The sequence below is a fragment of the Passer domesticus genome, chromosome 4 (assembly GCF_036417665.1).
Source record: "Passer domesticus isolate bPasDom1 chromosome 4, bPasDom1.hap1, whole genome shotgun sequence".
Taxonomy (NCBI): Eukaryota; Metazoa; Chordata; class Aves; order Passeriformes; family Passeridae; genus Passer; species Passer domesticus.
Window position 1 is genome coordinate 77,455,987 of NC_087477.1, and position 15,069 is coordinate 77,471,055.

The following is a 15,069-nucleotide window of genomic DNA, read 5'->3' on the forward strand; positions in this document are numbered from 1 at the left end:
GGGTGGCTGGAAGCAGGATGTTGTAATTTATGTTTATTTCAGTACCATTTCTCTTATTTAAACTGCCACTTCGTTTTCAAGTTGTGGATGTGTTATGGTGTAAATTGTTGTAGTTCTCCCCATACTGATTGTAGTGTCATCTACAATGCTAATCTGCACAATGCACAGCACAGCTTCTCTCCTGGGCACACAGCGTTCTCAACCAAATTCATTTTCATGCCTTTTAATTGAATAATAGAAGGATTCTTTAGACCTTTATTTGAAAAGTCTCACAGGGGAGGAGGAAGCTGAAGTAACAAAAATAAATAATGCATGTATCTACTGTGTTTTGGCAACTAAAGGGAAAAGTGTTTGAAAATCCAAAAGCATTGATTTTTCTGAAAAATTCATGTAGGCTTTTATTTCTGTGAAAGTTGAAAGCCACAAAATATGAATTTGTTTAAGAATGTGCTGTAAGTTTCTGTCTCATGCAATTTCACAGTGGAATAAAAAGGCATAAAATGATCTGTCACTTTCATATGCACAGTTGTATCTTTTGATCATGGTACTGCACAATATCTGAAACAACGCTTCTATTAAAAGACACTACTTACAAGACACAAAAGGTTATTAAGTGCTGTGAAATAGCATTTTATGTTAGAAGCATCACATTTGGTGGTACTTTCCAATGGAAAGGGAAGACAACTGTTACAGTTTAAACCAGCTGAATAGCCTTTGTTGTAATGGATGCTTCTTTTGAGTAAAAAATAATGCCACAACGATTTTATTTCATTTATTTTTATTTCATCATTCTTGTTTTTAACTTTCCCTAGATGAGACAAGGGGCTTTCCTGGTCAACACAGCTCGAGGTGGGTTAGTAGACGAAAAAGCACTTGCACAGGCCCTGAAGGAAGGAAGGATACGAGGGGCAGCCTTAGATGTACATGAGTCAGAACCATTCAGGTGCTTTTCCTTTTCTTTTCTTTTTATTTTGTTCACTTTCTTATTTTTAAGTCTTAGTGCATGATACAATCAACAGCAACAAGTGAATTGAGTTTTCTGTTTATTTGGTAGCTAAATACTCCTTAGCAAAGCAACATGAATCTGTGCAGCACTGGACTAATGCGAATGTAGATGGAGTTTGTGTATGTGGTTAGAAGTGAAAAAAGTGACGTCCAAGATTTAATTCCTTAAAAAGAAAAAGAAAACAAAAACTGGGTTTATTTAGTAGAAATAGCAGAAACCTGAGTTCAGATCGTGGCCATGGCTTTGAGGAGAGTGCACCTTTGCCACTGATACAGCTCTGGAGGCAGCTGATGCCTGACCAGGATCTTTCAAAGGCAAAGAACTGAGATGTGGTGTGAAAAGTGCTTTATGACACCTTTCTGAAGGAAAAGATATTTGTCCAGATTGCCTCTGCAGGAAAGCCATGTGTATAAGAGGTTGCAGAAAAAGTTTGAGGAGTCAGGCTGTCAGAATGCAGGTTTTGTTTTGTTTTCCCCTTTATAAGGGGAGTAGTAACTCTGCTATCAGTAGCAGGGCTGGTAGCACAAGCCTGAGTTTTTCAATTACTAAGTCCAGTGGTTCAGGCAGAAGTGCACCACTCCCCTAAGTGGCATTGGCATTGAGATATCAGCACTCCTCATCAAAATGAGCCTATTTCAGATGTCCTTGAGGCTTCAGAACAGACTGCTGTAGCTTAGTCCTTGCATGTGACAAGCCTTTTTCAGGCTGGGCAGGGAAAATTGTTATTTTTAACTGGAACAATCCACATAAGTTTTTTGAAGAAGAACGGATTCAGGGCAGGTTGTAAAGACTGGAGAGAGGACAGTATCTCTCATTCCAGCTGGAGGGGGAAATAGAACCTTTGAAAAAATAGTCAGAACCTTTTAGTCAGAATTTTTCTACCTACTGAGGCATGATGCCACATCACAAATAATTAATTTGATTTATGCATACCCTGGATTCATTTACTCCTAAAGGTAGTCATTACAATGCAGTAGTGCTGTGCAAAGCCAGAGTGTAGCAGCTCAGGGGACTTGGCAGCTCCATACATTTTTCCCAATTCCTGTCTGCCCACTGCACCTCTTGGAAGCCCCATTTGCTGCATGGAGATGCCATGTGCAGAGATTCAGCTGCAGGATTGCAGCCACAGTTGCCTCTGGCTGCAGTGCTGCATGTCTGTCTGATTGCAGCATGCAGCTCTTTAGGCAAGAGTTTTGCCAGATACTTTGCTGTTTGTTGAACTACAGATGAAATCTATCATTTTATGAATTATGACCAACTCTGAAAGCACGCTTTTGTCTTAAAATATTTGCTCTCCTGTTGCAGTTGCCTGCAAGGTTATTAAAACTGGAAATGAATAGGAGGCGCAAGTTTCCATTATTATTATTTTTAGTTTCTCTACTTTGTATCTGTGATAACACTTCTACACAGATTCATTGCTTTCCCTAAAAATCAATCTGTAAATTTCCTTCTTTCTGTGGAGTTTCTATAAAGGGATGGGAAAGAAAAAATAGTTAAAAATAAAATTTAAAAATCCTGAATTATCCAAAAGGCATTGAGGCTGATTATGGACACACTTCTGATTTAGAAATAATTGTAAGATTTTTTTTCTTTAAATTATTCGATGTCATACTGACAGAAAGAGAAGAGCTTTGTTAGTTAATGCAATATAAGTAAAATTGTGCTGACCTAGACAAATGGAATGGCATCCTAAATTAATTTGGGTTTCCTTTATGCATTTCTGCCCCAGAACTGGAGTGGCAGTGACTGTAGTTACAGTAAGTGCATTGGACAGAAGCTAATGTTGCTGCTATACTTAAGTTCCACCCTTTGAGTCTATAAAAAGTGATTGTTGCTTATTTATACCCTAAATAGTACATTAAATTAACAGAATTATAAACAAACTCAGTAAGGAATAGAAATGCATTGTAGAAATTAATCTGTGTATGTACAAATCCATCTGGATTCCCCACCTTGATTTTCCCCTTGCCCCCAATATTTTTTTGTCATTTGATCTTGTTTTAAATTTTCATTTAGCTTTAGTCAGGGCCCCTTGAAGGATGCACCAAACCTGATCTGTACCCCACATGCAGCCTGGTATAGTGAACAAGCCTCAATTGAGATGCGGGAGGAAGCAGCACGAGAGATCCGAAGGGCGATCACAGGTACTGACTCACGTTGTTATTATTAGCTCCTTCACTGGGTAGTTCTTTTTAAGAAACCTATGTCTCCAGTCTTGAAAGATGCCTAAAAGAAGCAGCCTTGGGTTTTGTTTCTAATATTTGGAGCACAGAAATCGGCAAATGCTCACTAAGTCTGTTCTCAGAATTGGAACAAGTAATTTTGAAGGTTCTTTGCAATTACAAAGGGAAGGCAGGCATTGCAGAATAAGTACTTTTTTCATGTAAGGGAAATGTATTTATGTGTGAAAAATGATCTGCTTTTTTCTTTGTTGCATATAACTATTACCCGTTGATGGATTTGACTTTTAAGTCCTCCTGGTATTGCTGGTATCTTCCTTAGCTTTTCCTAGATGCTCCTTTATACTTGTCATGAGCAGTTCTCTATGTAAAGTTTTCAGTATTTTGTTGGGAGGTTATTCTATTTCAGATGTTCCCCTCTTTAAAGCCTTGCTGAAGAGGTCTGGCATTTTAAAGGGCAGAGTGTCTTTGTTATATAACTGCCATGTAATTGTAAACTGCTCACATAAGAGAAAACAGCTACGTCTCGAACATGCACTGCTAATAAATAAAATGAGAGGACTGAGCCATTTGGCATGGGTTTGAATCCCTTGTAGCCTAAAATAAAAGGAAGGATTTTCATACTGGAAAATGATTCATTAAGCACTAATGTTTTCCCTTTAGCTGGACTTTGCTGTGTCCCCCTTGGCGATACCGTCTGAATGCTCTGCAGACATGCAGGGCCATCTGTGTCACCTTGAGAGTAGTTCAGTGCCAGCACATTGCTCTGTTACACAAAAAGCACTGGCAGTAGCCTTCCCTCTGCCTTGTGCCTAGAGAGGCCAGGCAATTTAGTTTCATTTATAGCCTGTGCAGAATGAAGATTCTCTTCTGGATGCTAATTAAAGACACCTCTTAAACTCCTGAGCTGAATTGTCCTTTACTGGATAATTTCACTCTATTTTAGAGGTGACCTGAAGAGCCTGACCATCCTTTTCTTGGAATTGGTCCTTGTGGCTGTACTCCAGAACTCCAGTGGTACATTTGTTTGTTTGTCAGGGTGTTCAGTAACTGTAGCCTGCTCCCAGATAGCTCTGGGAGAGATTGCACAAGCCACTACCTGCACGGGGGAGGATTGATGTGCAAATCAACATTAGTAGGCTATTGTCTGAAAATAAAGAAGAGCCAGCTATCCAGAGCTAGTTTTATGTTAAATTTGTGCAGTAGCCCAAGCATATGTGCTTAGGAAGGCAGACCTGCAGTTCCTTCAAGTGTGTGATGGTGCTCTCAGCGATCTGGATCGTTGATTTGTATCGAGGCTGTCAGCACTTCAGTGTTTGCATATGGTTTTTAGTAAGATCAAACTGAGACCAGCATTAAGGAGGTGAGAATGACATTGAATTGCAGTGAAACAAATGTAGGAAAGATACAGGAAATGTGGGATAAAGCTGGATATATGAAAACCATAGGGGAGCACAAAGAAGAGAGGGCGTAGAGAGGGAGAATAATTGGAAAAAGGTGTGAAGTGTTGGAATGAAGGCTGTAACTACCATCTGACAATAAAAATGTTAACTGTTTCTGCTGTTGCTTAAAAGTCAGTGATGTTGTGATGTGTAAAACAGAAATATTCGGCAGAGATTAAATACCTTGAAATATATTTTTAAACTTGAAAGCATTCCATGTATGAAGTAAGGAGGACCACTGGAATGGATGTAAGAGATAGGCAATCATGGCAGGTGAAAAGATCATTAAAAGTTTAAAATAAAAAAAGAACCCTGGGTTTTGAGGGGAGACTATAGAACATGCCTACAGAAGTTAGCAAAATGAAGAATGAGGTGGGCAGAGAGGAAGACAGGATCGAGAAGAATGAACATCAGAAGGAGAAAGATACTGTTTAAATTTGTGGACAGTTCTGGCAGAAGTTTAGATGGATGTGTATTTCAGCTACATTTTGAAGATTATTTGTAGATGGTTGGAATTCACCTGTAATGGGGCCTGTACCTCACCTTGTTCAGTCCTGAGCTAAAAGCCCTTGCAGGTTGTGCACAGGAGATGTGACAGATTCAGGGACATCAGCTGAAGATGGTATTCATTGCGGGAAAAGCAGTTCTGTGAAAAGGCTTTTTTACAGCCCAGTTGTGGCCAGGCTGATGGATGGAAAGAGCAGGTAGAGATAGTGAAGTCCTTAACCAAATTTCCAGTAGGAAGCTGGAGACAGAAGGCTGGGCTCTTTAATGATGGAGCATGGTCAGATTTTGAAAGAGTTTTTGGAGTTCCACTGCCAGCAGTGGCAGGGGTGGACTCAGAATTACCTCTTTCTGCCCCTCTGTGCAAACGCACTGTAAGATGGAACTTCAGTGAAGACACATTAAAACAGATGTCAGAAAAAACACAAGCTCCAAATGATCTCTCTCCTGTTAAAATAGGTGGAAACATTCCTATTGCTATGAAGGAAATCTGTGTTGGATCTGCTCATGTCATTTGTAGCAGGGCTGAAGATAGTTCTGCAGAAGACAATCACAGGCTTGTCCAGTGTGTGCTGAATCAGGCTGACAGATTTTCCAGTCTTAAAACTTCAGCTGTACTTCAGAGGTTAAGGAAGGGTTTTGAAGAAGTGAAGAAAGGAAATTCTGGTGTATTTTCATTTTATGTAGGCATGAAAGGCATGGCTGAGGATTAATACATTCCAGTAAATAAAAGTGAAGAGCAATTTAGGGGAAGTTCAGGAGGACAGGGAATAAAGTGTTGGTAGTATTCAGGTTTATGGCACAATTCCATTCAGGGTTCTGAATTAAGTGTTTTTAATGTTTTTACAGGTGGAAGGAAAAGGAGGAAAGTGATGTTAAGGACAGAAAGCCAGGGGGCTAGATTACTGAATTTGATTGGTAGCTATGCTCTATATCCAAATTACAGCTTCTTGGAAAGATAACTCTTACTGATTTTGGTTCTACTGAGACCCTGTATACAGCAGATAAAGAGAGACAGGAAAATCAAAATCAAGCAGAGCATTTCAGCCATTATTACCTAAGTCCCAGGCAAAAGGCTGCAGCAAGGATCAGAAACAAGCTCTTAGTGTCATTTTATGTATTGATTTAAATACACAGATATTTGTAAGTATTTTTAACATAGACATACTAAGAGTATAAGGCACACAATTTTTATCCATTTTTATTTCTTCTTCCTTGCTTCATCTTAGGTCGTATTCCAGACAGTCTGAAAAACTGTGTTAACAAAGATCACTTGACTGCAGCTACACATTGGGCCAGTATGGACCCTGGAGTTGTTCATCCAGAGCTCAATGGTGCTGCATACAGGTAAGTGTGCTGAAGAGGTAGAAGAAACACCTCCATAATTCAGTGTTGGTATTCAAGAATAGATAAAAGACCTTCCTATTAATGATTGAAGTGCTTTTGCATTACACACCAGCTGTATTGGTTTTGTAACCATTGTGTTCAGGAGAATAATCTTGTTTTGCTTGTTGGTGTCAGTCATGCTGTGTCTGACTATAAATCCTCTTACAGACTTTTTTTTCTTGGGTTAGTATGTGAGCAATATGCATTTGTTTGTATATTCAAGTAAAACAGTTCTGGTCTTCTCCAGTGTTGCAGTGGAAGTGTTATGTTCCTTTGCTGAAGATAATGATGCAGCTGTAGGTTACAGAAAGACTTTCAGTAATAAACTTACATTGTTTTGTGGCCTCCAGACACAAGAGAGAACAAGTAACTCAGTATTGAAAATAGTGCAGCAGCCTGTGGTGATTATGAAAATATGTTTAAAATAGCTTTTTCTAAATTATATGTTTAATTTTTAAGCAGAAGCATTTGAGAGACTTGATGTATGTATTCTCAGTCAACTGTGAAAGCAGGTCTTAATAATTAATAGAAGGGGGCAATTTTTTACATCTAATATGCACATTCCTTAGTTATTTTGTTTGCTCCAGAGTCTCTGTGCCCCTTTACCCCTAGCAGCTATTCCAGCAGCAGATTCTTCAGACAATTCAGATTCTAGCAGCCATCTTCAGACAATTTTTATTTATGAAAAACACCTGCAGTTTTTGTATTTTCCAGTATGATACTTACACATAAGTAGGATGAAAGTGGCAGAAAGCTCCAAATGCCAGCTTCCCTCAATGTCTTGAGGAAAGTTCAGTGCAGGCCTCTCACTGTTTTGTCATACCTCATTATCCTAATCCTCATCCTTCCACTGTCCTTCCTCATGCATCTACTTTACCTTTGTTGTTCTTTAGGAGGACTCCCCATATTTATAGTAGAGGGGGATTCTTGATTTTGTGTTACTCCACATGGGAGCCCAGCTGTGCCCTGCTGAGAAGTGAAGCAAAGTTACCCTGTCCCAGTGACTTGGAACAATCTCATGAGAAAGGGATGGAGGGGTGTCAGGATGTGTCACCACCCTCTGCCACATCAGGAGCCATAAGTGCACCAAGGGAAAAGAATAACTTGGATTTGGTGATCACAGCACTTGATGTTTATTTTTGGAAGTATGCCCATAGCCCTAAATATCTAAGAAGGGTGTTTTTATTTGCTTAAATGAGAAGCTCAAGCACACATGTTCTCCTCCACACAGCATCTGGTTTCTTGGACTTCAGTTTGCAATAGTGAGGGTATGGCTGAATGTAATTGGGGCTTAAAGGCAGGTGTTGCTGGACAGGAGGTAATAACTCCAACCCTGTCATGGCAGTTAAGAACAGGGGTCCGTGCCCAAATAAAATGCAGCTTTTTGTTCTCGTTTTGGGGGTCACAAGTCCAGCAGAAGCAGGCTTTGCAGCCAGAAATTAATTTTAACTTAGGAATGTTTGGGGGAGTTAATGATTTACAAGGCAAAGACCATATGTATTCAATTTAAGCAGGATAAACACAGAACTGAGTGGCTTTTTAAGACATTGTTTCAGTCCATTTTTTCGATAAAGAAAATTTATTGTAAAATTATGATCTAATTATTTTCAAATGCAAAATGGAATTAATTTTAGGAATTTTGAGGCAGGAGTTAATAGTTATACAATAAATGTTAAAAGCTTTTTGGAGGGGCAATAAAATAGTGTTTGAATGTGGGTAAAGGCAGTTACTACTGTGTGAAGTGCAAAATATGCATCAATTGAAGCTCAGGTTTTATGAAGAAATTGGTTTCAATAGCAGTGTTTGCTGATGCTTAATTCCTACCTGGGTTAAGTACAGCATTTGAACTGATTGTTCAAATCAAGTTTTTCCATCTTTTCTTTGCAATCCAAGATGATGTTGAGCTAAGCGAGTTCTGGAGTCTTTCACAGACAGTCCAGTGTTTCAGATGTGCTAATAACTGTATCACACTCATGTAATTGCATTAGAAGATAAGACCTAGGATAATAATTGATATGTTAAAAAATGCAGATATCTCTTCTGGTGAATTAAAACTAACCAGGCTGTTTTATTTTGGATATATAATTTACTTGTATATTGATGTAGAACAGAAATCTCAAATTATCAGATATTATCACAAGCCAAGAACATTCAGCATTAGTCAGCAGATTGTAATCTAGATCATCTGAATATCATCATGTTCTGGAGAAAACAAAACCATTTACTGTGTGAAATGTAAGACACCCTATCAGCACTAAAGGTCGTGCAAACAGAACCTCTCCCATGAGTAAAGATCAACAATACTCCTGAGGAGGAATTACTTGTAGTGGTCTTGGTGAAGCAGCATAACATATCCTGATCTTGTGTTATCACCATTTGTTATGGTGATATAACATGTATTTGTTACCAGTCTGCCTGTGAAATAACCCCCTGCCACTCCTGTGTCACAGAGCAGGTCATAGGCACAGAGAAATTCAGCAGCCAGGAGCAGTGCTTGTACCATTTGTGGACGTTTGCACACATCTTCCTGCCCCCTGACAGGTGGAGGGTGAGGCTGGATATGGCTCTGAGCAGCCTGGTCCAGTGGAAGATGTCCCTGCCCAGGGCAGGGGGTTGGAACAAAATGATCTTTAAGGTCCCTTCCATCCCAACCATTCCATGATTCTGTGAATACCTAAGTACTGAAGAGGTACTTGGATGAGAATAGCTGGATGTTGGTTAATTCAGGAGTTAATTCATGTTGAGGTTCTTCACTGGGGATGTTCAGATTCAGTGCATGATAACAGAGTGCACTTAAAATTGCAGCTCTTCTAGGACAGACTCAGTTTCTTTAACAGAGCTTAATATAGTGAGTTCAAGGTGCTTCTGCCATTTAAAAGATACATGAGAGTAAAGTAGAAATTAAAGTTGCCCATCTGTTGTAATTAAGAGGGCTACTGTATTTTTCCTCCTAAATTAAGACTACATAGGGGAAGGGGATGGAAGTGTATGAGTTAATTCAGAGGTATAACTGATGGGTCACTTCTGCTTTCACAAAAGTTTAGTTCAGTGGACATACTACCTGGAAATCATTTCAACTTACTGCTGCCAGAGGAGGAACATAGAGGGGAACTTCATGAAGTGCTGGAGAGGATGCATTTCCTGGTTAAGAATAGAAAAAACGGAAAGCCTGGAAAAGCAATAAATAGCAACAAAAGGGAAAGTTATATAGAATACATATGCATGTATATATTCTATATGTTGTATAGAGTACATGGGTAGAGGCTTGAGTTTATATGCCCTTTCAGAGACAGGATTTGGGCAACACTGATGATTAAAAAGGGACAGAAATTACAGAAAGAGGATTGCAAAGCGGGGTTAGGAGTGGTCAAGTGCAGTGCAGTTTCTGTGGAACATGGTATCTGTACAATGGCTGCTGCCTCTATGTAGCTTTAAGACAAGAAAAACAATTATAGGGCCTCTGGATGTTACTAAAAGTCTGTAGGAAACCTGTACCTGAGGTGAGGTGCTGGCAGGTAGAATCCTGGTGATTATGACTTGATGTCCATGGGAATGTCCTTATGTACATATATTTGGATATTTGGAATTCAGAGTGGAATTACAGATGTGCACTTTGAAATGTTTAATGTGCTCATGAGGTAACTCTTAGTGCTCCTGATCCATGACTGTCCATTTTCACAAGGGGAGGCTCTGGCTTTTCTTCCTGAGGAAAATACAATTGCAGAAGTTGCTCTTCTCCTTGACTTTTTTCCAGCTCTGGTGTGTTGATACTCAGGGAATATGTTGTTAGAAAGCAGAGATTGTGTGTTGAGAACAGCTGCAGTGTTGGACTTTGAAATTGAAATTTGTGTCGTGTTGTGTGTCTTGCAAAGCACCTAGAATAACAGAAAAGCTGTTTCAAAATTAAATTTAGGTAAAACAATACTGTCTGACAGTTTTCATAGGCATTGAAGCAAATTTGATTAATAAGATTCAAATGAAGTTACTGAAACAAGCAACTAATTCCATTAGCAACTGCAAATTAATTCCAAGGAACCTCTGTGGAGAGGGAATTAGCATAGGAAGCCCTGTAAATATGTGTACAACTGGGAACAAAGTTATGTGGCCTGCAGGTGGTGTGATCAGTCACAGCCTGGTTACCCATCCCAGCCTGCAGTCAGTGCTGTGCTGTGTAGGACTCTTGGCCAGGATGAGCAGACCAGTGTGTGGTGTCCCTGTTGTCCCTGTGCCACGTCAGTCCTGCTGAGCCCCTCTGGCTCTGTGTTTCCAAAAGTGGTTCCCATGATGTGTCTGTGGTGGAAGCAAAAAAACAAGTCAGTGTTCTTGCATCCAGCTTTTTTCTCCTGAGTCTTGCTAAGTTTTGCGCTAATTTTCTGCCAGTTTTAGGGAACTTGGGATGAGTAGCACAAACACATATTACCATGGAAAAGATGCAGAAATGGGGTGAAATTCCCTGATGCATTGAGCTGTGATGAGGAGAAAATCAACAGCAGAATAATGTACTTGAAGAAAGCTAAACAAGTGGTTTTTGTCCCACATAGTTCTGTGAAAATACTTGGGAAGCAAAAGCTGCAGTGAGTGGTGGTTTTTTGTGTTCAGGCTTTCAGATGCTCTCACCAGGATGCTTGGGTGGGCAGGGTACAGCAGGAGGGAATGAGGGAAATGAGGGAGGAGTGTGCAACTTCATGATGAGGAGGGGAGGCAAAGGGTCAGTGCTAAGTGGCCTGTGTGACATAATTTACAAATAGGTATTGAGGCATTTGACTAAAAAACCACATATTTTTATTAAATCCATGTGTAGCTGTTTTTATACAGCACTGTGAAGTACCAGTGTTCATCAATTACATCTGAGGTTTGTGATTGGAACAGTAGATTTGCAAGATTTTTTTTTAGCCTGATAACATCAGAACTATCATAAAATCGAGCTGAATCAGAGGATGATTCTTTCATTGAATGCATAAAATATTTAGGCTCAGTGTTTGTCCAGATAGAGGAAGAAATCTTTAAAACCATCCATAAGTTTTGTATTTGCATTTCTCTTTCTTGTAGTCTGCCTAAAGTCTGTAACGGGCACTGGTTCTGTTTCAGACAAGTGCAGTGGCAAGTTTGCTGCTGAAAAGGTTACTCAGGTGCAGTAGTTTGTCATCTGATGAGTATGTGGATGTCATGGCTTTTTGAGGGAGTGTCAGGAAGCTAAGACTCTAAAATAGTGTAAACAAATACTTTTTAAAACTACAACAATGATAGTTTAAAATTCCTACATGAGATTGAAAGAGGGAAAAAAAGGAAACGTTGTATATTGCATGGACCCAGCTGGAATTACTTCTTGTGGAGGTTATGCTTTGAGAGGAGCAAAACTTGAAGGTGGTTTTCTTTGCTGTGCTGTTACTCCTGCTATTAAAGAAGAAACAATCTGGCAAACTTTCATGTCTCATTTGGTTAAAATACAGCATCCCTTGCTTTATGTAGCCGCATCTGCATGTGGCATCTCACCTGGAGCTGAACTCCCTGTGTCTCTAACTGGTCTGAAAGCAAAAGAAGCATCTCTGCAGCTCTAGGAGGAGGCAGGGTGGGTGTGGAAACCCAGAGCACTGGGAATATTTCTCTGTCTGCTCTGGGGTGCCCTGACCCCCAGGGGAGCACTGACTCTGACCCTCATTCATGGAGAAAGTTTCCTACACTTCAAGATAGACTGGAATCCACAAGAGTGTGAAACAGATTATAGAGAGTAGTGTAGCTGTATCACTTGGTGACAAATTTAGCTTTTAGGATTTTTAATATGTTGTGGATGGAAGCAAGATGGAGGCACAGGGTGTCATCCTGAATTTCTTCTTCCTTCTTCTTCATGGGTTTTGGTGGCATTTTGCAATTGGGCAGAAAATTCTGCATTGTGGGCTCTGTGGGATCAGTTATTGGGTTAAAAGGGAAAATAATCTAGGTGTCAGTTCTTAATTGGATAGTATAGTCTTAAAAGACCTTGTACCAAGAGATTGTTGGCCATTTTGTGCCTTGCTGCCAAACTCATGGCTGTGAGACTGTTTTAGTGATAAGAAATAATAAACAGTCCAAACATGAACTACTGTCTCGAGTGCCTTCAATCCAGACCCAGAGAAGCCCACAGCTGGCACCCCCAGGCAGGCTCTCTGCTCAGTCAGCTCCTGGTGTTAATGTGTGCTCTGCTTTCTCCTCCAGCAGGTATCCCCCGGGCGTTGTCAGCGTGGCTTCCACTGGCATACCTGCAGCAGTAGAAGGAATAGTCCCCAACCCCATGTCTCTATCACACGGGCTCCCTGCCGTAGCCCACCCGCCCCACGCTCCTTCCCCCGGCCAAACTGTCAAACCAGAAGCTGATAGAGACCACCCGAGCGACCAATTGTAGCCAACAACAGCATTCCCAGCAGCGGAGACGTCAGCCCCAGCGTGGAAAACAACACCACAAAGCAAAACCCTGGATTTTGATCAAAGGCAAAACCATGAACTTACAGGAGGAGACGATTATTGGTTTAGAAACTGGTCCAATATACAGTATAAAAGGAAAAGGTGGGAGACAAAAAGAAGATTTGGAAACATTTTTTTCCTCCGTATAAATTGTAGTTTGTCCCTGTCCAGTGGACTGATTCACTGTTTCTGTGTCCTATGGGTTCTTTGTTAAGCAAGAGAAGTTAGTAGTTAATTATATCATGAATGTACTTGTCTGTGTACAGTTTCTAGAACATTAAAAAGGGTTTGTTTGCTTAGCTGTCAACAAGGAAAAAACATAAGGGAGGCATTCAGCAAACCAGTTTTGAGATTAAAAATCCTTTCTTTTATATTTTCAAACATGCCCAAAAATGAGGCAGTTGGCAAACTTCTCAGGACAATGAATTTTTCCCATTTTTCTTTCTACGCCACACAGTGCATTGTTTTTTCTACCTGCTTGTCTTATTTTTTAGAATAATTTAGTAAACAAAAGAAAAACAGTTTCTCCTAATTTTGGCATGAATTCCCTTATTTCAAAATGAAGACAACCTTGCAAAGAGATTTTGAGGAAAACAAAAAGGTTTTGTATAAACGAGCATTGTGCTTTTTGTCACCAGTTAAAGTATATATTATTGGTGGTATCTGGAAAAGGCACTAGACTACTGAAAAGTAGCAGCATTTCATTGCCTACATTGATTCCTTCCTGGTAATGTGGTAGGCTAGCAATATTTTTGGTTAAAATCATGTTTGTGACTGTAACCATTTGTATGAATTATTTTAAAGAAATAAAAATCCCAGACAAATATCATATGTGTAAAAATTTTTATTTCTAGTAACTGTTTATTCAACTTTTATTAGGTTTCTTAGCTGTAATTTTTAAACAGATGCTGTCAAGTATTTCATTTCTAGCTTTACTTTGCTCTCTGTTGTTTGTAATACTGTCTTGGAAGCTTGAAAAATAAAAAAAAAATAATTCTTTCCATACCATTTTTCCCTTTACATTTCGTAAATGTTGATCTTTTTTCCTGTGTTTCTAATGGAGTTTGAAATTAAGATGGATTTTGATTTGTACACCGGCATCATCAGCTACAATGTGGTAACAGCATTTATGCCACCACTGTGGGCAGAGCAGAGGAGGTACAACAGCAACACAACAACAGCAGTAATAATAATAATAATAAATGTCTTTTGCCGAAGTCCAACACGAGAAGTGTCCATTGTTTTATTTGTTTCTGTGATGATGGAAGGCTGCAGCAGGATGTAATTGTATTTGCTTTATTGAAGGAGTTTGTTTCTTTGAGCACAGGCACAAGTGTGTTCAGGGCAGGGTAGATTCCAGCTGGATGCTGTTCAAACCTTTCCTGTGCTCCTGGGTAAGACATTCTTCATCCCTGCAAGGTTTAAAAAAAAGACAAAAGTTCAGCTGCTTCAGGAGGGAAATCCCGGTGGGCAAAATGAACCTGGACAGGAAGCTCCTTGGTGGTCCGTTGTCTCTTTTTTCACTATTAGTCTGCACAGAGCATCCACCTAAACTTGGTGAGCTGGTTTTATGGGGTCTGTGGAAAGGTTTGCAGAGCAGCCTCCACCTCAGTTCGGGAAAGGGTAAGAGGCCACAAATCATAAAACAGAAATTTGTGGGTCTGTATGCAGGGAGCACAATGTGCAGTGAAATTTTATCTGGGGAAGAGAGGAAGTTTTTTGCCTTGAACGTTTAGAGCTAAAAATGTCATCTATTATAATTTATTTGATGGTAAAACTGTTTCTGTTCCCTCTGTGAAACAAAACAGAAAACAGCCTAAAGCTGCAAGTTATCCCAGCAAAACACTTCTAAGATCTTTGAGGCCAAAAACTTGCAAAAAAAATCAAATGCAGTCTTCTTCTGTCGAAGTGGGATTTCATATTTCTTGGGTAATTCATATTTTAAGATGCTGCTTTGTCAGACTCAAGTTGTTTCTTTAACATATGTAAAACAAACATTTAACATCTGGCTGCCAAGAATTGCTGACAGTCACATTTGCAGCCCCATTTCCCAAGGAAAAACCAGGAGTGTTCCTTGCATCGTTTGGACATGGCTTGTGTAAGTACATTTTGT

General features: G+C 39.8%; 1 protein-coding gene across 11 annotated transcripts in view; it reads left to right on the forward strand.

Moving 5' to 3' along the window:
• Nucleotides 1-14,181, forward strand: part of CTBP1 (C-terminal binding protein 1) — a 235,412-nt gene extending 221,231 nt beyond the window's left edge. For 9 of the 11 annotated variants that reach the window (XM_064418942.1, XM_064418943.1, XM_064418950.1 and 6 more), the window contains 4 exons: nucleotides 813-943; nucleotides 3,023-3,150; nucleotides 6,362-6,479; nucleotides 12,711-14,181. In XM_064418942.1, coding sequence (XP_064275012.1) covers nucleotides 813-943; nucleotides 3,023-3,150; nucleotides 6,362-6,479; nucleotides 12,711-12,897 — 564 coding nt within the window. In that variant the 3' untranslated portion in view covers nucleotides 12,898-14,181. The remainder of the gene's footprint in view (nucleotides 1-812; nucleotides 944-3,022; nucleotides 3,151-6,361; nucleotides 6,480-12,710) is intronic. The other 2 variants (XM_064418946.1, XM_064418945.1) reach the window with 2 other exon arrangements.
• The last annotated feature ends 888 nt before the right edge of the window (nucleotides 14,182-15,069 follow it).